We start from the raw sequence: 27,525 nt of genomic DNA, 5'->3' as shown, positions 1-27,525 counted from the left end.
ATTAAAGATTCTCTTTGTTAAAAACTTAAACTTTATTGAACTTTCACACCCCCTCCCCCCCCCACCAATTAATTATTAAGATATATCTTACGTTGGAAAATAAATCTAATTATTAGCTGCTTTAAATTTTCGCGAATAGAAAATTGACTTTAAGCGTATGCACTAAAATAGCCGCAATTAAGCGATACGTTGCTAACTAAAATAGAGATGGGACGAGATATACCGAATAATGCTACTTAAGTGGCAAGAACGAGAACTGAGAAGAAGTCAAGTCAACGAAATTTCTTGTTTCGAGTGCTTGACGAATGGTGGGAGGAATAGCAAAGAATTAGCTGGAAATCGGAACGGCGCGGCGGCGGAAACACGTGTCCCAGAGCTTCGAGCAGGAAGAGAAGTCTTTCCCTTTGAATGCGCTTAATTGCAAGAACAGTTTCGTTTCCAGATCGCGGGTCAGACAGACTGACGAGAAGCACGGAAATGATTAACGACAAAAGCGGAGACCCCCTGTTGGATCTCCGGAAACGGACTTGGAGGGCGCACGAGGAAAAGGACTGCTTCTCGAATCTGAAGAAACGTCCAGAAGCCGGTAATTACCCGATAAAATTCTTCCGCGCGACTAAGGAAGGAAGAATCACCCTCTTTATACTCGTTATCGTTAAACGACTCGTTTGTTCTTATAGTGCTCATAAATCAAATCTTCATAATCCTTTTGACTTCACTTTTAACTACGATTCTACCAACAGCCTATTAACAATTGTTATATATAGAATCTATCTCAATTTTTGTACTTCATAAAATCAATTAGGCGCAGCTGTAGCTCGAATTAATTTCTGTGACATTCACATTCAACTTCCTAACATTAATCGCATTGACGCATGAGCAATTGAAATGTACTAAACAAGCAGTTTTCACAGAAAACACGTTCGATAACGCGTATTTAATCACGCGACACTCTTCATTAGTCGTGATTAACGCGAAATAATAGCGTCAACGTCAGCGAAGAGTGCGATCGATAATGAAAAATAATTTAACGCGCAGGGACGAACTGGGTCATTGATTCGCTTTGCGTTAGTTGCCGGATAAGTACCCGATAACCAAATTTAACTCCGACGAGCTCTGTAATAAACGGATAAGTAAATCCATTAGCCGCGGTACCATAGTAACGCATAAATTCGTGATCCCCTCGAATGCGCCGATAGCGATTCTTCATGTAATCGATTATACTCCCATTGCCGTTACGTCGCGTGACTGCATCGGCGTAACTTTCCGTTGCGCTTGGAATATCTTAGAGACGATCGTGAAAGTAAATTATTTGTCACAGAGAAAGAAAGTGGCTCTCACGTGAAAACAGTGAAATGTCCATAAATGGTGTAGGTCGTGCGGAAGGGAATTGGAATACACAAAGATAGAGAGCTGTCATCGTCAGTGGAGCTTCGCATAAGGACGCAGAAGTTACGGTCATGCCACTGCGGAATATCGGGATAAATCAGGGGTGGATGAACACTATGGTTCCGAGTGGGTGGTTGGTCTGACGCGGCAAACAGAAAATAATACCGGGCAGCATTGTTCCCGTTTTGTCCCCTTCTGTCCCGCTTCGTCCACTCGCCATTCGCGTTCCCCCACTGTAGGATCATCCCGCTCTATTGTCGAGTTTCGCTAGGGAACCTCTCGCTCTTCATTTCCCTCCGCCCGCGGCCCTTTCTCTATCGCACCACTCCATCCACCTGTTTTTTTTATTGCCCTGCCTTGAACGGCATACGTATTCCCATTTTTTTAACCGGAGTTTAAAGGGAGAGAAAGAGAGAGAAAGAGAGAAAATCGTGACAGATTGCAGCGTTTATTCTAGAAGGAAAGGCAACGGTCGCCTATATTATTAAACGCATTTGTTATGTATTAAAGTTATTCCGCCGCGGGCTGATTACACGAGGTGACGAAAATTTACGTAGAAGCTCGAGCATTTATTTGCTTAAATGCGAGGAAATGCGACAAATATAACAAAAAAAATATAACAAAAATGTATACAAAAAAAAAACTCGATCAAGGATGATAATATATAAAATAGTAAAAAAAAAAAAAAAACTTTAATGCGTCCTTTGTTCTAATTTCGAAAAAATTGCATCCTGCAGGAATGTAAAAATATTTTATTTTTATTTCGTAACCTATTAGTCATTATCCATAGTATGTCGTTATTTAGATCAATAAAACATATTTTATCAGGGTATTACGGAAATTTTCAGAATGGATTCCAATCGGAATTATTCCATTTTCCCTAGAAAACACAATAGAAATCTCTAGAATAATTCCGATCATAAATCCATCTAAATAATTTCATAATACGTGCCCTGTCGTCTATTGTGCGTAGGTATCTCCCTTTCAGCGTATCGTCTATATTCTATTATCCCTCGAACAAAAATGAGGGACCAATCCACGACAGATTGAAACGTTTATTCGAAAGGGTGATGGGTGCGTTCCGGTTACAATTCATCACGCGTGCCGATGAAATATTATATACTTTCTCTGGTAAGCAAATGAATAAACTAATTTTCGACTGGTCCTTCAGTGCGCTGATTCGGCCTCGTTTTTCAATTTTCCGCGTACCGTCGTCGCCGCGATGTAATAGTGAAATATGGTTATTCCCGTCTCGTGTATATTATTTTTAACGCCCGGCTCTTCTCCTTCATTCTCGCTTGTACTCGCAACCGTTCAGTGATCGACGAACGATCGATCGGCACAGTATCGAGTCAGGCAGGCCAATACGATCCAATCATACCGACTTTCGAGCAACGATATCGCGCGCAATCCGGCGAGTTGATTGAAATATCCGGCGCGCGTAGTTTTTCCACGATGAGATTTTCACTAGCCGCGGATTGTTTCCGCAATTTTCCACGTGTTTCCCGAACTCTCGTGAATATCCCGTTTTTATGATCAACAACGAACGTAACTTTTCGCACGCAGCGCACATTGCTCGTAGCTAATCCGATCGAGCTCGAGCGTATCCATTTCTATCGATCTGTTCCCCTTTCTATGTTTTTTATTTATAGTATTTCTCGTGCAGTATAAACTGAAATAAATGAAGTTACTTGATGATAGCGACTTAAAGACAAACTTAGTGCATAAAGAAATAACTGACGTGTACATATTTACTATTATTGCAACGTACAATAATTTGAATATCCGTACACGAATCTTGTATTAAATTTAGGAAAAGGATTCGTTATCTTGATATCGCATGCAACAAAGTTTACAGCTGTAACAGAGAATAGTGATCGACATGGGTGGCTCGCGAATCCATGAATTGAATAGAATTTCGCCAAAACTCTCAGCCAGATCTGGCAGCTCTCTGAAAGCGTTCTCGACAAAGTTCAACCACTTTACAGCCAAACGACAAGCGATTGCACCAATTTGACCTGCTAAAATAGACTTTTGAGTTGTCGATGTCGCCGCCTGATGTACAACGTGTAGACAATATCTTGATTAAAACTACTACCTATCTAAAATATATCGAACCAAAATGCCTGTGTTTCTATGTACATATAAGCTTATTATAAGCTATGTACATATATCGTACGCTAAAAGAAATTTACTAAATTTTAATAAATTTGTTTGAATAGTACTAACTACATTACTTAACTTACAGTCAATAAATATTTACTAAATAAAAAAATAATACATAAACAAATGGTTTTTGTACCAAATAAATATATGTTTACGTTTTATTTAGTACTACTTACAAACAATTATTAAAATTTAGTAAATTTTTTTTCAGTGCATATATTGTTTATTACAAATTTATATACATATATTACTTGCATATTATGTATCTTCTAAATTTTCTATAACGTCTACGAATTATTATAATTAATTTTCTGTAATACATTGATATGTATAATACGTATTTTGTGAAAGCTATCGTATGATATCGATATTACTAAGCTGGACAAAATCGAAAACATAGCTTTTCCATTTCGTGTTCGCATAAAAAAAAACCGTTATCGATGTGTTTTAAGTAAATTATCCGCGGATTAAGAGCGTCGTCCATGCGAAAAAAGAGAATCACGAATTTCTAAGGGATCTTTTGAGTATGTAGGACGGTACTCCATTTTTCCGGACGGCCGTTACGAAGGAACGGGATCGAGCTGTAGAGCGATTTATTAAGATCCTCGACGGTCTCCCGGGCAGAAGGTAAACCGGAGCTGGAAGATGGAACGAGGAGAACTGACCAGGGGTGTAGCCAAGAAGGATGACCGTAAGGCGCGGATCGTCTTGAAAAATCTTAACGCTCCGCAAGACAAAGACTTCTTTTCTCTCTTTCTCGAAAAAACAAAGTATGAGGCGTAGACTCTCTTTTGAGAACGACAGAAATAAATCTCGTAACGTCATATCCGTAAATATACTCTTACTAGAGAAATTTTACCGAAAGTAAAAACAGAAAATTTCATAAAAATTGCGGTGCTTTGCGCGAATCGGGCGAATTTCTGAGATGTAAAGAATACCATGGCAATAATTTCTCATTTACCTTTTCCCCTCCTATCTTTACATTACTCACACCGTTAAATCCTTTCGTGATATAGAAATTATTCGCAGTTTGCGAATTATTCGTAACCGTTATTTCCTACTCCGACATTTAACTCTCGCCGTTCTATAACGATCACGACGCAATAAATGAATTTATGACTTACTCGAAGGCGGCTCACATTGACTTAAGCTTGTATTGAAGAGAATCGTTTATCAAACACTAATTTCTACGCCGATCAGTATGATTCAGCGGGAGTTGATTATGTAATTTCACAATTCATCGCTCATTACCGCAGTTTTCGCTGGAAATTCTCGTTGCAATATTTTATATATTATCGTATACAACATCTCGAAAAAAAATATATACAATAAAATGACTCGCAAATATAATAAAAATTGAGACTTTACTGCAAATAAAAAATTAATTTAATTAAACAGTATCGATGCGATGTGTCTTTTAAAATTCCCCCAGAAATTTTCATCGTAGGGAAGTATTCATTTTTCTTCCTAGGTCATCTCAATAGAGCGGATGGTATGTAGAGGGACAAATCGCTCGTCATGAAAAACGGGGAATATTACCGGGGTTTTAGCCGAGGAGCATATTTACCAGAGGACGTAATCACGGGCTCCGCGCCGCTCACTTCTGCCGACGCATGGCTACTTTCACGATGGCGTCACGACCGCGTGTATTGCCCATTAATGCGAACTACGGGCTAACCATTACGCCGGCATGCTCGCTTTCGAAATAAAAGACAACGGATCGCATGCACCCACGACACGTGTCGTAAAATCGCGTATTATACGCGCGGCCTCCGATATTTTTAGTCGGACAGGCCTTCGACTCGGAGAAAGAATTTAATGGGTGTGTTCACTTGCTCTCAATCGTATTACAATTTCGACATCCGAGACGTTGAAATATATCGAATGATCTAATATATAGCTGTTACGACAGAACTTGGATTCGATGATCACGACACTTAGCTATTATATTTTTCTCAGTCATTTCGTTAAAACACGACAAACGTAATAAACTTTTTAAATAGATAAATAAAGGACTGCGAGCCTAACAGTCTGTTTACTATAAATTTTGAAAAAATTAAAAATTTCACTATAAAGCTATGATCCTAACTGTTTATTATGAATTTAAATTATTACAAATAAATAAAGGATGGCATTTCAATCTCGAATTAGGTGTCTCAATGTTAAAACTAAATAATAACTTGAGTAAATTGTACACATTGTCTAATACGTATGTATGATCTCACAATCGGTAAATGTTAAGATCTGTGATATAAAAATCAGTTTTCAAACTTTTACCAGAATGTTTCAATCTTGTGTGGGATTTCGATACGCGGATTATGCTCCACTCTTTATTCTTTCTCGTATCATGTAGTACGAATAATATTCCATAATGTTTCGTCAGTCCAATAAAATTATTATGTACAATAGTTTAAATTCCAAGACTAAAATTAATTTGGATATAGTATATTAAGTATCCTATTCTTTATAGTTATATAATAAAAGCAATTAAAGAAGAACATATCTAATGAAGAAGCAGTGAGAATTACAATTCTTATAACATTGTTAAAATAAAAAAACATTGTAGGCAGATTTCCAATATTAAATATTAAATTGTTGATAACTGGTGGTCTACATTCAAATGACACAAGCATACAAAAATACCAAGTATATGAGCGGATACTTTTAATGTGAAAGAGTAATAAATATAAGAGTACTTACCTAAGAAAATCTCATCGATGTCGTCGGCATGGAGGTCAAGATCGAGCTCGGACGCTCCGTTGTTGCCAGGAGCCTGATGGCTCCTCTTTGCCAGGTCCATCAGCTCCAGGAGATCGTCTCGCAGCTCGAGTCGGCCCGCGGCCAGAAGCTCGGCCAGCAGAGTCAGGTAAGGAGAGGTCAATAGGCGCGGACTGGTAGCACGCAGGCAACCGGGTAACCAGAGTCCTGGGAGGCTGTACGGAACCACCGGTACCGCTCCGGCACTGACGAAGCCACCGTTCAGGAGTTCGCCGCACAACATAGATGCCGCGATGACCTCAGCTCCTCCCTCGTGACCTTGGCACCGCCTCGATGTCGACTATCTGCAAGCACACACAGCGTCTTCGGTTAGTCTAAGCGGGAGCGGGACGCCCTAGCGAGAACGGGGGAAATTAATTGCGAAACTCTCTTGCAGTGAGTTCTTCAAAGGTTAACGGAGTAAGAAATAGGAGCAGGCGAGAAGGTAGAGAGTGTTTCGCGACTTTTCTTGGTGAAAAAGTCGAGAGACTGAGCTTTACGAGTTCCTCTTGAGCGAGAGTTTTTAGATTAAAAAAAACCTGCAGCTGCGTTTAACTAACGGAAGTGAGTTAAGATTGCAACAGCAAAAATAATTATGTTAGCTGGAGATTAAAAAAAAGGCTTCCAAATCAGCAAATAATTAATTATAATCAGTATCATGCAGGTTGATAATGAAATATGTTGATTGCTGTATCAGGTATTATATAATATAATATAAATAATTTTGAAATTTCTTACAGTTTTCATGTTAACATAAATTCCCTCGCACAGAGAGAGAGAGATTAATTCTTTCTTTTTAGAAAGTAAAGTTTCGCAAAATGTGAGTACAGCACTGGTATATTATGAAACATAACTTCGTATGCAGGATGCATCCTTCCTTCTATTCAAATAAACTTTGCAGACGTGTGTAAGACTTTTATTTACTCTCATTTATTTTGATACAAACTTTCACGTTTAACACAATCAAGGGAAAAAGAATCCTTAACTCACATTAATCAGTTTTCTTTCCCAAGCAAATAGCATATGTAAGATAAATATACATCAATATATGAATATATAAAAAGATACATTTCTGCATAGCAAAGTTTAATTTTATAACATTCCCATTGTCAATATAACTTTTTAAAATGTATAGAATATTATATAAATTTTAAACAGTTACGTTGACAATAGGGATTTTACACGGAAAGAATGATTTTGTTGAAGTATATAAAAATTTAGCTACATACAGATCTGAAAATAATTTTGTTAAATTATCAAAATAATTATGTATAACGTTCAAATTGGTTGCTAAAAAGTTAAAACTTTTGTTTTCATCATAGAGCTTCCTACACTGAAAAAAAAAAACTAAATCTTAATGGGTAAATATTTCTAAATAGTATTAGAGTAAACATTTATTTACAATAAATATTTACTCAATAAAAAAAAAGATAGTTAAATCAAATTATAGATTTTGTATCGAATAAAAATATAGTATGTTTATATTTACTTAGAACTGTTCAGACTGATATTTATTATAATTTAGTATTCATTTTTAGTATGTATGTAAATATTTTGATGGTCTAACATAATTATTTTTTCAAATTTGTATGTTAGATACTTTAACCAAATCATTCTTTTCGCGTATAAAATTAAACTCTGCAAAAATGCTTTTCATTATCCTGCGCTGCAAATATCATAGGATTCGATACGCGCGTATTTCGATGCAGGATTCGACGATATCGAAGTCGTCGCGAAGCGACATTGAATATACAATTCCATAGGCAAACATGAAAACCGAGAGAAACGACGTGGATATAATAATAGTCGCGAAATTTCGAGTTCGGTAACAAAGGAGCCGGGGTCGGATATACCGAACGCGAAACAACAGAGGAACAATACGATCTCTCGCAGACGGGCAAATGCGCACAATTATCGTGAAATATATACGCAAATTAATCCTACCCACGCGAGATAGGTCCCGATGAAACGCGAACCGAATAGAGTAACGAGAAGGCGGTGCCGACGAGATATGGGAGATAACGGGTGTTCGAAAGCGAAGGCATACAAACAATTAAGTTTCGAATCGCTCCTACGAGTGATTCGATTTGATCGAGGTGGTTCATAGAGTTAAATGAGCTAAGCCTACTGATGGTTCAATTACGGCAGATTTGTTTTACATTTATTCATTTTCATCTAAAGTAATTAACTTCAGTCTTTTTATGCGACTTTCATTTGAAAGTGATCTGAGAAATTCAATATAACTATGTATTTTAAATATTGATATGTTAAACATATATTAAACTTAAATAATTTACGATTAAAGATCTTACAATTACAGAGATTTTCAATTTTAAAAAATGCAACAAACAATAAAGTTTAAGATTAATTAATGCACAGCGCGGTTAGGGGTGAGCGTTATATGATGTCAAAAACTTTTATTACTTTACAGAGAAAAATAATGTCATCTTTATTTCAAATTGATTGATTGAAAAGGACTCCAAAGTGAGTGAGCAAAATAATTAATTTGAAATAAAGATGACACGCATGATTCTTTTCTCGTAAAATAATCAAAGTTTTTGACATATAACCTGCGCTTATTTGTAATCGCGATATACTCCTAAATTTCTTTGTCCATTATATTTTTTAATATTTTGAAAACTGCAGAATAAAGACTAATTCAAATTTCTATTGCTAATAAACGTACCAAAAATCTTTTGTAAAATCTAGAAAGATATTTTTTAAAGCGATTGTGGTAGGAAAGATATTTTTAAGATCAATATTCGTATCTTCCGACTGTCACGTGCAATATCCCAAGATAGTTAAATTCACGCATCATTTTCCCACGCGTACACTGGACGAGGGACTCGTGATGAACGATACGGATTTTTCCGAGAGAAAACGTAACACAGATCGCGGAACTTCCAAATATTCCTAGAGAGGACACGCGGACGCATTCGGTCGCAGACACCGACGATGCGGCACTGAACAGGCGCAAATGGAGCGTGACAGACGGAAAACCGGAAGTGATCCAATGGGAGGAAAGGCATTCTTGTGGAGCTGACCACCTCTCGGCGCGGTGCATGACGTCAGGTTTAGAGCGGGTGTGAATGCATCGAGTGATCTCATGGCGACAAGGCTGTGATAAGCGCCCGATGCACCCGACATCGCAGTGATAAATGGTAGGCGAGAGTTGACGGGTTTTACGAGACCGGGGATCACTTCGCAGCAGCATTAAAAGTGATTCGCTAAAAGTTATTTATTTTTTATTGATTAGAGAGAGAGAGAGAGAGAGGAAACAATTTAAAAGTCAAGGTATACAAGAATATCTTGAGAATAGCACTGATGTAAACTGCTTTATATCAGCATGCGCTGCTTTAAAATTAGAGCAATAATAGATCTATTCAATATATTATAAAAGAAAAAGAACATTCTTAAAACACACAATTTAGAACTTTAAGTATTGAAAGTGATCGATCATATATAATACACTTATTTTGATCAAACTTTGATATAATAAAAAAAGAGTCTAGTTGCATTAATTGGATTCTAGTTGAAAACGAGCAAAGAGATCAGATTTTTCTAGTTGAATCTATTATAATTTCTATTTATCTATTTTAATTGCAGTTAAAATGATCAGAATTCTGATTAATATGAGCGGAATTTTCTGATTCATCCATTTGCAATCAAACAAAATTTTTGTCAGTTAAGACTTTAATTCTTATTAATAAATGTATGATCGATACCTCAATACGAGACTATTACTTATTTACAAGATGTCTTGGAATAATAGAAGATCTAGGTGTCGAAGCAGATGCGACGATACACCGGAGATACATTCCTGGGACACAGATACACGTTTTCCTCGCGGATCATCGCCGAGTCGAGCGTGGCGGATCGGAGACGCGGTACGCCCAGCGAAAACATCTCGCCTGTTAATCTGATCGCCTACGCACGAATTCCCATTGTACACGTACACGAGATTACATTATATACGTCTCGTGCGGCACGAGATTATGTCGCGAAACATTCCCGCGAACTTCGGCGTCCCTGAAATTCCGGATCGGAATTCGCGGCATCGCGCAGCGGCGTAGCGACACAGGGAACAGCAACGCTTGCGTTCTATCTTCCGCGAAATCAAGCATCACGGACGGTAAACACGACGAAATTATCCTGCGGAATCCTTCGAGAGTATTCGTTACAGTAACCGGCATAATGCTCATGGCTTATGAGGATGCGAGGATTCCGTGCGCGTCATTGCCGTCGTGGAAATTACTTGGGGAGCGAACATGTAAGAGCATAACAGAAATTTACTTGTAATATTACACATAATCCAGAATTTTTTTCGCTTATCTCGTCACTATTCATTTTGCAAATCCGTTCCTTTGAAAAGGGCAGAATACAGTAAGCAAGAACAGCGACAGAAAACAAACTTAAATTTGCATTTTGAAAGCTGCAGCTTTCAAAAGGAAGAGAATGCTCTTTCGAGAAAAGATATTTTCTACATATATAAATATATACATGAAAATACATTAGCTATTCCTTTCCTTAAACATTAATCAGATATATGATTTATTTTATGAAAGGGATGCATGCTGGAATGTAACGAAAAATTACCCGTTGGATTTCCGTTCAAGAAGAGTTGAATCCTCTTTTCAGATTCCACTGTGAGTCATGCAGAATGATTGCAGTCAGGACGGCGTCGCGCGAAATCGAAACTGCACAATTTTCTGGTTCACGGACCGGGCGATCGATCTGACGAATTGCATCAAGTGCATCGCGAATGCATATGGACAATGTCACATTCCCGCCGTAATGTAACGGAGTGAAAACAAAAATTGAGAACGCGTCAGTCTTGATCTATAAGTATCGTTAAAATACACTTTTACGTAAAACAAAAATTGATACAGAAAACTACCATTAAAATAATATTAGGAGATATATTCTAAAAGACATGATGTGCTTAATATAGACCGTATTATTTATTCTTGTCAAATACGATTTAATGTTTGTTAATATCTATTAAATACATGTTTTCCGGTACAACATATGTATAATCACCGTAAAATCTGGAATTTTCAATCATCAATATTAAATACCGCTTCGAATCTGGCATAACAAGTATCGGATTGGTTAACGTCGTCGCGGCAAGCGCAAATATTAGCAATACATTTCCGCTTGTCAATACGTCGTGATATTTGCGCGTATTGCATATCGAAATGGAAACGCATCCATACGCAACGCATGACAATTAATGCTCATCGATTTTTTCGTTTACCTCACGCGACACGTCGCTACTGTATGGCTTATTCCACGAAACAGTCAAAATAAAATCATATTGGCAATTTGGTGTCATAAATGTTACGCAAAGATAGAAAAAAATCGAAGGCTTGAAAAATTAAAAAAAAATTTTTTTAAACTTAAATAGCCAATAAGCTGAACAAATTAAATCTTGTTATTTTCTTAGCAGTTTTGGCTATAATTAAGAGAAAATATTGAAATTGTGTTAAACATTTTTTTTTATTAATTTGATATCATATTCAAAACATCAGGTTGATTAAACGTAGTTTTATAAAACTGAAAAATCTATTTGCAAAACATTTCAATATGATTATTATTAAGTACTACACTAAAAAAAAAGATTGGCTGCTGCAGCAAATTAGATCGTAAAATATGGCAAGCATTTTTAATTTGTTGCAGCAGCCAATATTTTTGATTGTGTTAGTCTATCGAAATTCTATACTGACATTGCGGATAGGCTAATGCAACCAAAAATTGACTGCTGCAACAAAAAATTAGCTGCTGCAGCCAATTAAAAATATTATGCAAATTTGCTGCGGCAGCCGATCTTTGTTTTTTCAGTGTAAGATCCGCTTCGACCAAAATAGGATTATTTCTTTTCATTAATTAATCCTTCTTGCATGGAAAAAGAAGTTTCTGATCACAGCTGATCAGCTAAAATCACATTAGCTACTACGGTTATGAAATTTGCTAATACATACAAAGGATTTGCTGCTGCAGCTAATATTGGGACGTGCAATATAAGGACGTGATAGCAAAATATGCATGTCTGTTATAGTTAATTTATTTAGTAACATGAAGTTACGTCATAGTTATCGGATATTATGTCCGTGTAAAAGAAAACTATCTCTGCCACAGCTAAATATAATTGCTGAAATTGTATGCTTGCTATCAAATTGTCTGCTACACAGAAAATGTTTGCTGCAATGATCAATACATCGACATAATAGCAAAATGTTTGTCTGTTACAATGATAATATTTAGGCTTCACAGACACGACGTTAGGTGTCATACTACTGAATTTAATTGCCATACCTCCTAATTTTTAGCTAGGGCAACTAATCTTTTTTTTCCGTGTGTACCAATATTTATGTTCGTATTCATAGTCAAGCCTTATATTTAAGGCTTCCTTAAATTTATCTTCAGATACTCTACGAATTATTTCATTGACTACTGAGCATCTGAAGATACATTTAAGGAAGCCTTAAGTACAAGACCTGACTATGAATGTGGGCCTTAAAAAGGGGAGGGCAAATGCCCTTCCTTGCGTACACTCATGTCTGGGATATTTATCGAATGCATGAAATACCGATGGAGTCCAATTTATGTATACCATCGAGAAGCGGAAGTACTAATTAGTATCGTAGCTAAAGGCCAGATTAAAGATGTACTCGGATCAAAATTCTCTCCTCGTTACTCGCACGCGATTCACACAAACACTAAGCCGAACTCGCGAGCAGTGCGCACAGAGAATTGCACTATTACTGGATAGAATGAGTCATGACCGGTTAGGAATACCGCGATACCGGTACTGGCAACTTTCCGGATAACGCAGAGAAGAAAGACGAGGGGGAGAGGGGGGGAGGGGAGGGGGTGCGCGCGATGGATAAATGCATCGATCAGGGGCGGCAGACGAACGGGAGCCACGATGGCTACCCTCGTTATCGTTCACCCCCTCGCTTATTCGAAACTAGAACAACCTTCCTGCCGCCCAGAATGCCCACCGCGAATGTACGACCGCTCGGCACGAGATATCGCTTCGTCTCGCTGCGGCCATTCATAAAGCGGTCTTAAACACCAGTCTTAACCCACCCCGCGAAACGGACCGTGATTTATAGACCGCAGCCATGGGTCTCTAGCCTGAGTATCTACTACAATACTAAAAATTTCACGACTCGCGGGATTCGAAAAACGCGAAATATATCCCGCGGCCGTGGACCATTCTAGTGTGGTTATCAGATTAACCACGGCATTCTCCGCGTTATTCGGAAACGCAGTTTCATGTCTCCTCTATGAAAAAGGTTGTAAAAGATGAATTTGAATTTTTAGACAGAATCAATTTTAACTGAAACAATCCGATTGAAATATCTTTCGATATATGTAACCTTAATGCTTCTAAAAATATTAATTAAACGATATCGCATCGATCTAAGAAAAAATCGAACATAATAAGTTATAGAAAAAATGCTTCCCTTAATAGATATTAAAATAGTTGTTTGAATTTTCACGAGGCTATTTAATTAATAATTTAATTTTCACGGCGCTATTTATCTTCTACATGGTTTCGCTAAAGTATCTAAAAATTTAGTTAGATACAGATTGGGAAATAAATTTGTTTGGTCCATTAAAATTAATTATATACGACGCTCAAATATTCGTTGCTAGAATATTAAAACTTTTTGCAACATTGTCATCAACATTTAAACATTCTACATAATTATTTTAACGCTTCTAAATTATTTCAGCTCTATACTTTGCTAAACTTTTAGATATTTAAGCAAAGCCTTTTTATTTATATAGCGAATATTTATACTTTAAAGATATGTAAGATCAAAGAATATTTATCATTTAATTATCATGTAAATTAACATGAAAATGTATTCATACTTTCATCTAGAACTAAAATTTAAGAAATTCAAGCTTGCTTTAAAGGCAAGCTTATCTTTAATATTTTCGCGAATATATGCTAGTGATATCTGGTTCATAGTACGCGGTAATTTGCGTATATTCGTATACGCAGAGAGACACATTTGGCGCGGATATTTTCGCCGATTTTTGTCTAAGACTAGCACGATTAACGTTGCGACACATCGCGCACACGAAGGAACGCAAGCTTAACTGTAAGGAGTGCTGGAGCACGTACATGCGAATCCTGGTGGATCGTTTCCATCCGGCGTCTGGGTAAACATCGTCGCCTCGTCGTTACCGGCTGCAATCTCGATCGTACTCGCGAAAATCTTGGAGCAGGATTCGATATCACCCGGTTGTGGAAAATCGCAAACCGCGCGGGAAGGCTTATAAACGGTAAACCTAAGCCAGATAGATATCGTGCGATATCGCCCTTCAAGCCCTACCCAGCACAAAGGTTTCACGATAGATTCCATTTGAATCTTCCTGGTGCACGATAGCACGGAAAGGACAAGCGCGATGATAATCAAAATGAAATTGTCGGAAATTGGTGCAAAGGGCGCTTTGGTCAAAGGGAAATATTCGATGGCCGTCGCACAATTAATCAAAGCGGCCGGAATTTCATTTAATGTGCATTTTATTTTACGTGCGTGGTAATGATTTTTAATTAGCTCACTTTTCACGATTGGAAATCACGGACAGGGAAAGACAAAAATTCGATAACAATCGACAGACAAATTTAATTGGGTACATATTTATTTAAATATTTATTTAATGAAAAATGTTAAAGAATTCAATGAATAATTGTAACACTTTAATTCTAGAAATGCAAGAAATTAAAAATGATGCAATTCAAATAGAAGTTTGTCGAGTTAATTTATATATAATTTTTATAAATTGTTGTGCAAAAAATTATGATTAAATTGTGATTATTTATATAAAGTTGAGTATTTATAATTCAACCTACCTTCCTAATAAATTTAAGCAACATTTTGTATCAATATTCATAAATCATATTCACTCATCGCTTCTGGAGAATTAACGAAAATTACATCGCACTACTGTCGAAATCTACATGAAATATAAAATATACCATAATTAATTATTTAGAAATATTGCTGCACGTTAACTTTCCCAACCACTTGTTATATCTAACTTAAAATTTTAATTGCGGTTTTACCACTGCCCTGTCAGATTAATTCACTCCGACCTCATATTCGTGAATTATTACTGAAGCAAAAATTATGACGTATTAATTTAGCTCCAATTTACTATTTAACGCGAAGCAATTTATCTAACCACTTTATACGTACGTGCATTAATTAACCATATTTTGTGCAATTTCAATCTCATAACACAAAATTTCCTTAATAAATATAATGCGCGGCAATAAGAAAATGATATTTTTATGGTAGTTTATTTTTTTTTAATTAAAAAATTGCAGTCAAATATAAAATATGATGTCCAAAGATATAATTTATTAAATTATAATTTTGCGGAAATAATAACGAAAGCGGAAAGATAAGAATATTCGACATCGCTCGAGAAAGTGGACGGGACGTGCCGTCGGAAATCTCGAGCGAATTTTTCACCCTGGGGCTTCCCTCGCTACCCCGTTGATTACATTAGGGGCGAGGAAAAAGCCTTCTCCTCAGCTTGCAGTGAACCGACGGGATCTTCCAAATCGAAGTCGGCTCTTCGCCGACAAGAATCTCGTCATTAAGATTTTTGATTTGAATGCAAATGGCTACTTTCCCTTGTCCCGCGCGGAGTTCTTCCCATCTTTTAGTGAATATCTTCAGAGAAAAAGAACAGGCTCTGTGTCTCGACAAAGCATTACGGAATGCACTCGAAATTGGTTTCGTAAAACGCGCGTATACTCTCGCTCGCCATCGCTCTTGTTCTCTGTACATATAAAATATTTTTTTGTTTAGTGTATATATACTTTATAAACACGCTGGCTTAAATCGATCCTATTTATCCTTATTCGTATTTTATCAAAAACATTTCGAAACAAAAGAATATCATATTTATTTTTTTTTTTCGAACGGAGCTAAAGCGCTACGTGCATGAAAGGGATTATTTAAAGTATTTAAAAATTTAGCTATATATACAGATCTGATACATCAATAAATTTGTTGGACCATCAAAATAATTACGTAGAATATTGAAATTGATTGCTAGAATATTAAAACTTTTTGCAACATTATGTCATCAACGCTTAGCAAACAGTTTGATCATTCTACATAATTAATTTGATGGTCCAACAAAATAATTACGTATAGAAGCTGGTTGCTAGGATACCAAATTTTTTACAGCATCACATTGCTGATCATGCTTGAATTTTCTACGTAATTATTTTGCTAATCCAACAAAATTATTTTCAGATCTGTATCTAGCTAAAGTTTCAGAAAGATTTCCAGCAAAATTGTTCTTTCCGTATGTGTGTATCTGTCGCAATCTGTAGTCCTATCAATTTTGTTAATTAAAAAAAAGTTAAGCTACCTGCCAATGGTAAGACTTAACTACCTGGAAAATTTTGCCTGCATACTATTGAAACGCGATTTTCATCGCTCTTTGTTTCTCCTTTCTTTATGTTCTCCCGTAATAATAACTTTTGCTATTTCCCTTTCGCGATCTCATCATGTCGCCAGCATTCATAATGGTCTTTATCAATGATTTTTATTGCTCGACAGTACGCAACTTTCGCAATTGGGATAATTTCTCACGGTGGACGTTCTACGTCACTGTTCGGCTCTTATTCTCATACGATCTCGTACAACGAGCGTCGTTAAACTTTCAACCATCCGTGAATAGTCGTTGTGTACGGACGTCCTAAGTTAAAATGGAGCCCGTCGTGTGCATCGCATCGCGGACCAGGTAAGGCGAGACGTAATTTACTGGTTTCTGCTTGTTATACCAACCGCACGTCGACGTGTCGCCGGCGTTTGCTCGTAAAGCCGACAAACTCGACGTAATTTTATCCCGTCTCTAGATACGCCAGTACACGTATATACAGCTCCGTACCCGACCCTCTCGGTGCCCTTCACCCTTCGACCAAATGAGATTTTGCTCGGTGCGGACGACACAGGTTCCGCAGGACACGCAACGGACGCGCTTTGCGGTATCGGGATAGAACAGTTTATGTAATCTGACACGGTGATCTTGTCCTTCTCTTGGTCTTCCCGTGGTTTACCTTATCCACATAAAGACAGTCTTACTAAGATGAGCTCTCGAGGTCTCTATTCATTTTTTATAAGAACAACAGGAACTACTGGATGCACCTCTCTTTGAGAGGAGAGAGAGAATTTCTTTTAAGAGAAAAGGTTATCTTTAATTCAATTAATCTCAGACTACAGCAACGGATGTATTTTTTTGTTACTATGATCTTCTAAAATGTAGGTGAAAAAACTTTTGAATCTTCCTTTATCAATTGCATCATCTATCACCTTTCACACAACTGCTTCTCTTTTTTCTCTCATCCTTCTCCTTCAACTGTCTCCAGCAAACCATGTGAATTTTCATGTAAATTCTCCTTTCAAAGAATGAACCTTTTGAATCTTCCTTTATCAATCGTACGGTAAAAGTTCATTTTCATTCTACATTTCAAATAAGATGCTTTAGAATTTAGGTGTAATTTGGTTAGATGGCTGAGTTAAATATTCTCGGTTAAGATTTGTCAATGAACGTTACAATCATTTACATCCTATAAAACTCCCGTGTTTAAAAATCGTGTCTAAAAATTTTACGGGATAATTGATAATTAGAAGCCGACGAACGAATTATTTTAAAACTGTCCTGTACATATTGAAAAGTCGATAACGGCGCATAATTAATCTTTCTCTGATAACAATAGCTACTTTGTGAAAATATCAAAGCATCGTAACACGTGAGATACAATACAGGAAGGTCATAGTCGATCTCATAGTAGGGGAGAAAATCGATACGACATCCACACGCGCGATCACCCAGCTAAAAGTATCGAATTTCACGGCAAAACTATATAAAATTAATATAAACAATGTGATGCCGGAGGTACATATACTGGCATCAGCGAATCGCAGATTACATGTAAATGGCTCTTGATACTGCAATAGCTTGGCAATCGGATTTGCGAGAGTGAGTCGAGGTTATCCTTCGAAAGGAGAATTTACATGAGAATTTACATGGTTTGCTGGAGACAGTTGCAAAGAGAAGAGTGGGAGGAAAAAGAGAAGCAATTGTGTGAAGGTGATAGCTGATGCCCAATATAAATTCAAATGTATTTGACGCATCATCAAACAATACTTCTATAAAATCTCACCATCCCATTCCGTAAAAATTTTTGTTTCACACACATAAATTCTATTTTTCTCAACGGAACAGTACTTTATTGCTTTGGGAAAAATACCAGCCGTAATATTTGATGCGTTAATAATATGTACAAGATTACATTTCGAATATGTTTACGATAATAGTTGATATAGTTCTATAAAAATATTGATTATATATTGCTCCAATGAATCATTATGTACAAATCGATAACCTCCACATTTTTCATATTATTGATATTATTTAATCGTTATATTTTCCATCTTTTAACATTACTCAATATTATTTTTCAATGTCGTAATTATATAAAAAAAATATTTGTTCCTATTCTTCTTTACAGAGCATAATTTAAACATTCATACGTTATTTATTCGCGAATGAATCAATGATTTAGTCTACGTAGATAAATTCTACCTTAATCTTCCTGTTGCAGGAGGTTTATATGTCGTGTCAAATTCAAACTCAGTTGAAGAGGTCTGAAGCGAGAAGTACTTTTCAAATAAAAATGTATACATGTTGATCAATAGTGGATTGTTATATACAATAGTATACGACAATTCACTTTTGGCCAACATACTTTTTTATTTGAAATTTATAAAAAATTATTCTTTACCCTTATAATACTTAAATATTAACTATTAAAAAATTATCATTTATATATAGTTTTAGGCTTTTTATTTTCACTCAGTGAACTCAGTCAGGGGACAAGGCAGCAGGTTGATTGATCGCGTGTCAGGTTCCAGCCAACCTGGCGCCAGTTCAGTGGTGCCCAACTCACTGCCAGAGTGAAATTCAAATGACTCTCGCGGGTCAAAGCACGGAGGTTTACTAACAAAGACAAAAGTTGAATCGTTTTTTTATCGGGTTAAAACTACATACGGCAGTGTAATGCCACACGCAACGACAATGCGTAACAAAAGTATGTATTTCTATCTTTTATTAAGCAGCTGCGTGGAGTGTCTATTATAGACATCGAATATTACGTTGGAAATAAACCATGAATAAAAAAAATTGACGTGAAAAAAAATAAATAGAGAGACGGCACTATAAAAAAAATTTGTGAAGTAACAGTGATAAATTCCCTTCTCCTTTATGTATATATTGTGGAAGTTGCCTTTAAAAACGCGCGATTTATTTAAATTTAAGAATAGATACAAGATTGTTAGTATGACTTTCCAAACGGAAGTGACTTCATAGTAATAAAAGGACTCCTTTGATATTGAAGGAAATAACTTCCAAGTTTTCAGTTTCATCGGAGTGTCAACAGAATTTTCAAAATGACTACACTCTCAGATACGACGTAGTTATAAAACATTGTATTATCCGTTACATGGGGAAAAAAATCTTCACCATAACTTGTCTCAAAGTATAATAACATCGACATAATTATACATTTAATTAAAAATTACACAGTAAGTTATGCAAGAAATAGCAATTACTTCTACATATTTATTGCACATTACTGTTATGTCTTTGAAGTGTAAAATGTAATCATGTATGTGAACTGTGCAGGAATTACTATCTTCGTTATAAGCGAGACAACGGCAATGAACAGCGCACTTGAGCCCACGTGGAGGAGTCCACTGTCCGGCAATTAAAACATAATTACGACGATGAAATGGCGCAGTCATGGGTGGCGATAGACGCTGGGGTATTGGTTTCCCTCTATCACACGTAGAGCGCAACGAATAAAAAAAATAACTCTGAAACTCGGTCAGGGTAAACAGTAACGAAGCGCCGCTCGCGCGGCGAACCGTTTTAATTCGCGACGGAAAATACATGTTTCCAGCACGACGCCGGCGATCGATAGGGAGGTTACTTCGCGCACGTTCGACCGCGTAGTAGATTCGCGTGTGCGCGAATTAAATTCGCATGGATTTCAAGGAACGTGAGAGCGACGGATTTGAAACCCCTGTAGGAAGAGGGCCATCCCCGTGGAAACGAATCACGGCCCTGCGCATCCCCAACCCATGCAACCTGTCAGTCACTTTATCCATCCCCCTGGCCCTACCGTCGCGCCGCCGGGTCCCTTTATTTGATCGACGAGTGACGTTATCGCGGGTAATATCGGACGGAGAGAGAGAGAGAGAGAGAGAGAGAGAGAGAGAGAGAGAGAGGGGGGGGAGGGAGGGAGGGAGACGACTCTCCGGTACTTCCAAGCGATCCGGCTCGCTCCATCAAACATTCATGCTGTCGGCCGCAAGCTCGCGCAGTCGACCGCCACCAACCACCCCTCGTGAAAACGCATCCGATAAAATGCAGTCCAGCTTTACACCTTTTGTGTGCCCGTGCCGTCGTAACGCATTCGCCTACTTCGTATATACTCGTATACCCGAGATTAAACCTTCGTTTCTGCCGCATGGCGTTTCCTTTGACCCTCCCACGAATTCGATCGTAATTGACCTCGCTCTCTTCCTCTCTTTGTCTATCTCATTTTTCCCCTGTAAACATATGGTATTTTTAATGCTTTATTTCCACGGTAACTTCACCAGGCAATCTTCATTTCTTGCAAATGCTACAGCCATCGTAATGAGTGCCATTGCCTATATCGTATTAAAACTCATCTTAAATGAGAATCTAAGGTTAGCATTCAGAGTCGGATCTTATATTTAAGATCGTCTTAAATACAATCTTAAATACAATCTTAAGATGTTCAATCTGGATGTTATGAACCGTATCATCCAGAGACAAGTTTCTTCGATTAAAAAAAAATGTGTTTGAATGAAAGAAATTTATGTATTGAAATCAAGTAAATTTATATTTTCCTTTCAAAGGGATACTTTCACTTCAACTTAAAAAAAAAATTAATGAAAGAAACAATTTCTTCAATTTAAACATAACTTTTCTTTGATGGAATCAGAGAGCTGTATTAGCGTTTTAAAATGACATTACTTAAGATGGTCTTAAAATACAAAACGGTCTAATGAATACCAATCATTGTTATAAAAACCTATGGCATGTTTCGTGCAAATTTCACATTTAAAATCTTGAAACGGACTAACTCAAGGGTTGAGTACTTATGAGAACTTATAAGTTGTCTGTTTCCATAAAAGAAATGATGAGCCATATATCCTCAAGTTGGACGGTTTGACGATCTCGTGAGACTATGGCAATATATTTATACATAGAAATAGCGTAACGTATTGTACAAAGAAGAATATTTATTCTTTCGGCTAACATTTCTGTATTTTGTATTAATATTTATTTTTAATTTAATCGCCCGACATATTTGATAGACATATTTGAAAGCGTACACTGATGATTACTAAAAAGGTCGGAATATTTGTAATAAAGTTTATTAAATAAAGTACTATTTTTACATATTTCGCACATAATATCCAGCACGATTCGAATAGCTCTTATGATTGTCAATTTTTGAATTTATGTTCTTGTGAACCTATTAAATTATTTTGTCTAATTCTAATAAATACTACCCTAAACTCTTTGTAAATGTATAGCGTTTTTAAAGCTTTATTTTCCGGTGGAAAGCTCATCATCTTGCAGACACTACAGTCCCGTTTAAACATCATTTTTTGAAATCAAATAAAAGAAATTATTTGATTTCAAAAAGTAATGTGTTTAAATCAAAGAAATGACGTTCAAATAAAAAAAAATTTTCTTGAACTATAACAAAGAAATATTTGTTTGAATTGAAGAAACCTTTCTCTGGGTGCATCATAATGTGAATGCCAATATCGTATTGAAAATCACTTTAAACGAAAGTCTAAATTTCCTGTAAACACATGGTATTTTTAAAGCTTCATTTTCACAAGGTAACTTTAAACAAGAATATAAACAAGCTTTCACATGCGAGCTGTTCTTCTGCGCCGCAAGGGAAAATCGATGTGTTCATGTGGGTGCCTTCCGGTGTGCGTAATATTAAGGAAAAGATTGATTTTCGCAGCTATCGCGATTATGCGCTCCGTGTTTTTGCAACGGCCGATAATAGACCACGGGCGTAAGCGACGATGCGAACGACTGCTTCGCTAATTGAGCGATCCCGATCGTTCAGATGCGCCGTCACGTTTATTCTCGGGCTTAGAGATTTTAATGGAAGGAACACGATGCTTGGTAATACGGCGAGAATACGGAAAGGAAGGAGTGAATTATTCGACTGCGCGACGACGAGAATCGCAAATTTGGAATCTAATAAAAGCGAATAATAGGTGCGCCATTAGGATCTAAATTGTATCAAATGAAATGTACGAGCTGTCTTTGTAGAAGCTATTCATTTCGAAAGCGACGTGAATGAAATTTTACAGCCCTTGTTAGGATAGATATCAATTGAGACCCGCATTCGGAGTAGCAAGAGCAATTTATTCTGTCTCGCAAATTCGAATGGCCAACAAATACAGTACCGAACTTCGAACTATTAGCTCCGTCGTGGGTTTGTAAGTGTTAATTAAATCGCGACATAAATGCCGCGAGCTTAATGACATCGGAATCGTGTTTAATGTAGAATGTTGGAAACTTGCTACCTTGCACAACAATCGAGGTAACCCCGACGGAGATCACAGATGAAAAGCGCAGGGAGGAATAGAGAAAAGGATGACGAGTCAGAGTGTGAGAGAAGGAGAGACTGTATTTGCACACACGTAAGAAGAGAAGAGAGCGGACTCTAGAGTACTTCGTCACACTCCGAAGAAGACAGAGAGGACACGGCGGCTTGTTTTAGTTTACGATTCTCAAAACGAGAACGTGGAGGAAACTCGTATGTCCCACGTGGCTAGGAGGTTCCCCCAAAATTGTTGGAGAATTCGAGCGGGTTCGCCGCCGAGATGTCTCCCAAGAGAACTCCGATGAAAGATATTCTTTACTCGATTCTTGTCAGCCACCATTCTGATGTCCGCATCAAAATTTAGACTTTCGTCAAAATGATCATGTTAAAGATAGATATCATTTCATATTTCGATCACCGAGACACAGCTTTAACGTACAGAACGAGAAAGAATAAAAGATCATAAAATCATTACACTAAAAAAATAAATTATTTGATTATGTCGTAATAGAAAGTTCGTTTTACATAAATTGAAATTAAAAGAAAAAACTATTTAAATTTTACGTTAGCAAATAAACTCTCTCTCTCTCTCTCTCTCTCTCTCTCTCTCTCTCTCTCTCTCTCTCTCAATCGCTTGTGACGAGAAACTGGATGGATAATTTAGAGATTTAATTTATTAATTATGTAATCGATCTGAACTTATGATTATATTAATTATTTGCGGTGTATGCAATTCATTACGTATTAATGCATCGGCTGCCTCTTTAAAACTGAGATAAACGTAGCCGGAAAAGTTGAACACAACTTAATATATCCAACAAATTATATCAATAACAAATGCGAGAGCAATTGTTCATATTCAGTGTCAAACTTGATTATAGAATTTTCAATAATAGATAAAGCTAAACATGTTAATTTCATATAATACGTCAAGATTAAATCAGATTAGTATTCTTGTATAAAAAGTGCAAAGATTCCTAATTTAGCGATATTTTAAGTACATCTCATTGCTCATTTTTGACAAACTATTTCAGTCCATCTATTGCTGTAAATGTATGTATTTTTTATTCAGACTATGATAATTAGAATGATAGTCAAATGCGAAGGTGGTTTTACAGAAATAGTCGTTACTTTCACATAAAAGCGTGCTACTGAATTGCAATAATCGCGCCCGCCTGCAAATCCGTCGCGGACAGTTTTATAATCCGCGGGTTTTACACCGTCTCTTTATTAATACGGCAGGGTAGTAAACGGGGTTAATCCGCGGCATACGACAGCGAGAAAACGCCGAATTCACCAGCTGCATTGTTCACGAAATTTAAAAAAGCGACAATCCTGCACAAAAAAAGTACTGCGGTTATCTTTTATACAGTTCATTTTATCGACTAAAATACACTAAAGCATCCTTTTTTTCTCTGTCAGAAAATATGTGATTCCTTTTAAAACTGCTTTTAAAACTACTTTTTAGAATAGGAACTTCTAAATGAGTCGTGCATCAAGTAGCGTATATTTACAATTATATTTTATTTTCTACTTCGAATGACGAATACATTCTACCCTTTTTTAATGTAAATTTATTTTGGAGTATTTTTAGATGGCAAAGAAATTTGATTTTACACTCAGAAAAATGTATTTCTATTTGTGAGTTTAATTGCATAAAATAATTACAGTTAAAAACTCCATTTTTATAATTTTATTAAGCCATAATATTAATAATTATAATAAATAATTATATTTAATATAATATATAATATGAGATCTAGACTCTAGTGAATAAAATCATCACAAATAATCATATCAATAATAGCCGACACATGCTGTTGATACGTATGTATTTATTTAAGTATATATAAAAGATTAATTACGCAAACGTTTCGATCTTTTGTTTAGGATCATCTTCAATACTATTCAAATTATCGCTTTCGTCGCGAATGTCAAGAATTAAGAATTAAAACTAGGGTTACAATTAAATCGCTGTTTCATACTACATAGTTCCTACAGATTATCAATGCATCAAGCCGTAATGCGTTCCTTCGTTCAACATAGATTCCCATACAATTATGTTTATATTTAATAATTATATTTATAGTTGTATATACAAAAAATATATAACTGGTAACAAAAATAACTATAAATTATAGTTCATTTTTTCGTATATATAGAATTATTATTGTAAATATAATTATTATTAACATATTATTAAAATTGTAACAGTAATAACTATAAAAATAGAGCTCTCAACCGTAATTATTTTATCATGCAATTATAGTCATAAATACCACTTTCCTCTCAATACAGGACATACATATGCAATATGGATTCTTAGTGTTAAGTCAATTTTTCTTTAAAAGCTATTTCATTTTTGTAAATAAATTTTAAATTATCTCAACTATAAATGTGCACAAGGCAACGATGCACATTCTTCTAAAAAAACAATAACTGCAAAATAAAAAAATTAATCACTTTTATAGTTCAAGCCAGCTAGATTTTTTATATTTTATGGCAAGAGGAGTTCGGCAATTTTGTAAAACGAAAAAGTAAATTGGAGCTTTAAGGAGAAGAGAGAGCAGAGTTGGCAAAGAATTCGCTTTTGCTTTGATGTTTTACTGCGATTCACGACTTACGCGGCTTTCGAAAAATTCATTGAGCGTCTAATCGGTACCGTAGCTTCTTTCTCGTCTCACAGTAATTACGCGAAGCACGAATCGGTTTTCCAATAACTGTACGGAGAGAAGTACGGATAGAAAGCTTGCGATCGTAAAACTCTTCTCGTATTAATTTTGTTATCGAGAATTTTCGTAACTCTAATCGTGTCTATACCCATTTTTTCTTTATTTTTTTTTTTTACTAAATTATCTCTCTTTCTCTTTCTCTTTCTGTTTTCAATAAAATTTTATATTAAATATCTTAAATCATGTTTTCGGAAAATATCTAAATTACATTTACATACATTACATTTACATTTTGTAAAACTTCTACAATATTAGCTTTTATAATTGCGAAACTATACATCCGAGAGTTAATTCGGAGAGTGCATAAAATGATCTATGTCGCAGTGTTTCCCTCTTGGCTCTCTTAGTACGGCCGTTTTTCCGGTTAGTTTACCGTGGATGGACTATAAATTTACGCCCGAAGGAAACGACGAACAGTTTGTCCCGCCGCGAAACAGATGGACGGCGCCGAAGAAGACGGCGTGCTTTGAGCTCCTAATCCGTCGGAAAGATTGAAGAACTGCGAAAGAAAGAGTCACAAGAGATATAAAAGGGACCAAGGGTAGATTCTAGAACAAAGAACGGACGAGAGTGTGATGAGAGGAGGGATTTGACGCGTCGAATGAAAAATACGCGTGACAAGATAGATGACGAAGAGGGTGAACGGAAAAGAAATTGGAGAAATGTCCTTCCGATATGTCCAAATGATCCGAGAAATTACATGTTGTTCGGACTCACATATGTGATTTACAAGGAATCCGAGGGGTAAACCGCAGGGCATTACGATGTACACATTTGGGGCATTAGTGGGCATTAATGAGGCATTAGTGGGCATTAATGAGGCATTAATGGGTATTACTGGGCATTATGTAAAATTTTGGCAGTAATGCCCAGGAATTACTAGGCATTGGTATACAGGTTAGCGGTTTACCACTCGAAGGAACTGAAAAATGCCTAATATCTCTTTTACCTCTATTCTCTAAATCTGAATTAGTAGATTAATTAGTCCCAAGTGGGTCATCAGTGAAATTCAACTGACAAAGAATGGAAATTTGAGCATTATATCATTAAAATAATGATATTTGGACGTGGATATTTTTCAGTTCCAATATCATATATTGAATGTATACCTACACCAAAGCAAGATTAGCCAGATAATGCTTAAATTCTAAGCAGAATCGTAAGATTCGTAACATATTTCTGCAAGACTTGTAAGAATTTTTAAACCTTTATACAATATTTTTACAGGCAGTTTCTTACTAGCCATAAAATTTACAAGAAATCGTAAATATTTACGAATAATCTACATCTTACATATATGTACATATGCATAAAATTAGAATATTAATCATAAGTTCTTACAAAAAAATTTTACGAAAACGCGTTACGAGTCTTACGATTCTACTTAGAATTGATCCATAAATTAGGGATTCCACGTTTCATTGATTTCTTAATTGAATTTCACTGTGAATTCATTGATTATCAGTGACATACTTGGAACTGATAAAATTAATGATTATCCACTAATTCAGATTTAGAGAATATATAAGAGATTGCACTGTCAGAGTGTTTTGCATGTACAAAATATAAGCCACAGTCTCTATTCTGTAATTCTTAACGACAGTAATGATTTCATTACATTGTCATTGCACACTTTTTTTATACCATATATAATATAAAACCTGCGCATGACTGTAACGATATTGTTATTGTCATTAACCTTTAATAAGTAGGTGGAATGCTCAGAACACCCTAAATAAATTTTATCTTTATAGTTGTATTTTT

General features: G+C 36.2%; 1 protein-coding gene across 6 annotated transcripts in view; it reads right to left on the bottom strand.

Moving 5' to 3' along the window:
* The window catches only part of LOC108749711 (protein Fe65 homolog), a 185,912-nt gene that overhangs the window by 120,961 nt on the left and 37,426 nt on the right, over window positions 1–27,525 (bottom strand). For 5 of the 6 annotated variants that reach the window (XM_018488616.1, XM_018488615.1, XM_018488619.1 and 2 more), the window contains exon 3: window positions 6,256–6,617. In XM_018488616.1, the coding sequence (XP_018344118.1) occupies window positions 6,256–6,556 (301 nt within the window). In that variant the 5' untranslated portion in view covers window positions 6,557–6,617. Of the gene's footprint in view, window positions 1–6,255; window positions 6,618–8,998; window positions 9,017–27,525 lie in introns of those variants that run through there. The other variant, XM_018488617.1, reaches the window with a different exon arrangement.

Source organism: Trachymyrmex septentrionalis, unplaced genomic scaffold, assembly GCF_001594115.1.
Source record: "Trachymyrmex septentrionalis isolate Tsep2-gDNA-1 unplaced genomic scaffold, Tsep1.0 scaffold31, whole genome shotgun sequence".
Lineage (NCBI taxonomy): Eukaryota > Metazoa > Arthropoda > Insecta > Hymenoptera > Formicidae > Trachymyrmex > Trachymyrmex septentrionalis.
The sequence above is the reverse complement of the archived record's forward strand: the minus strand, read 5'-3'. Positions and strand labels throughout refer to the sequence as shown.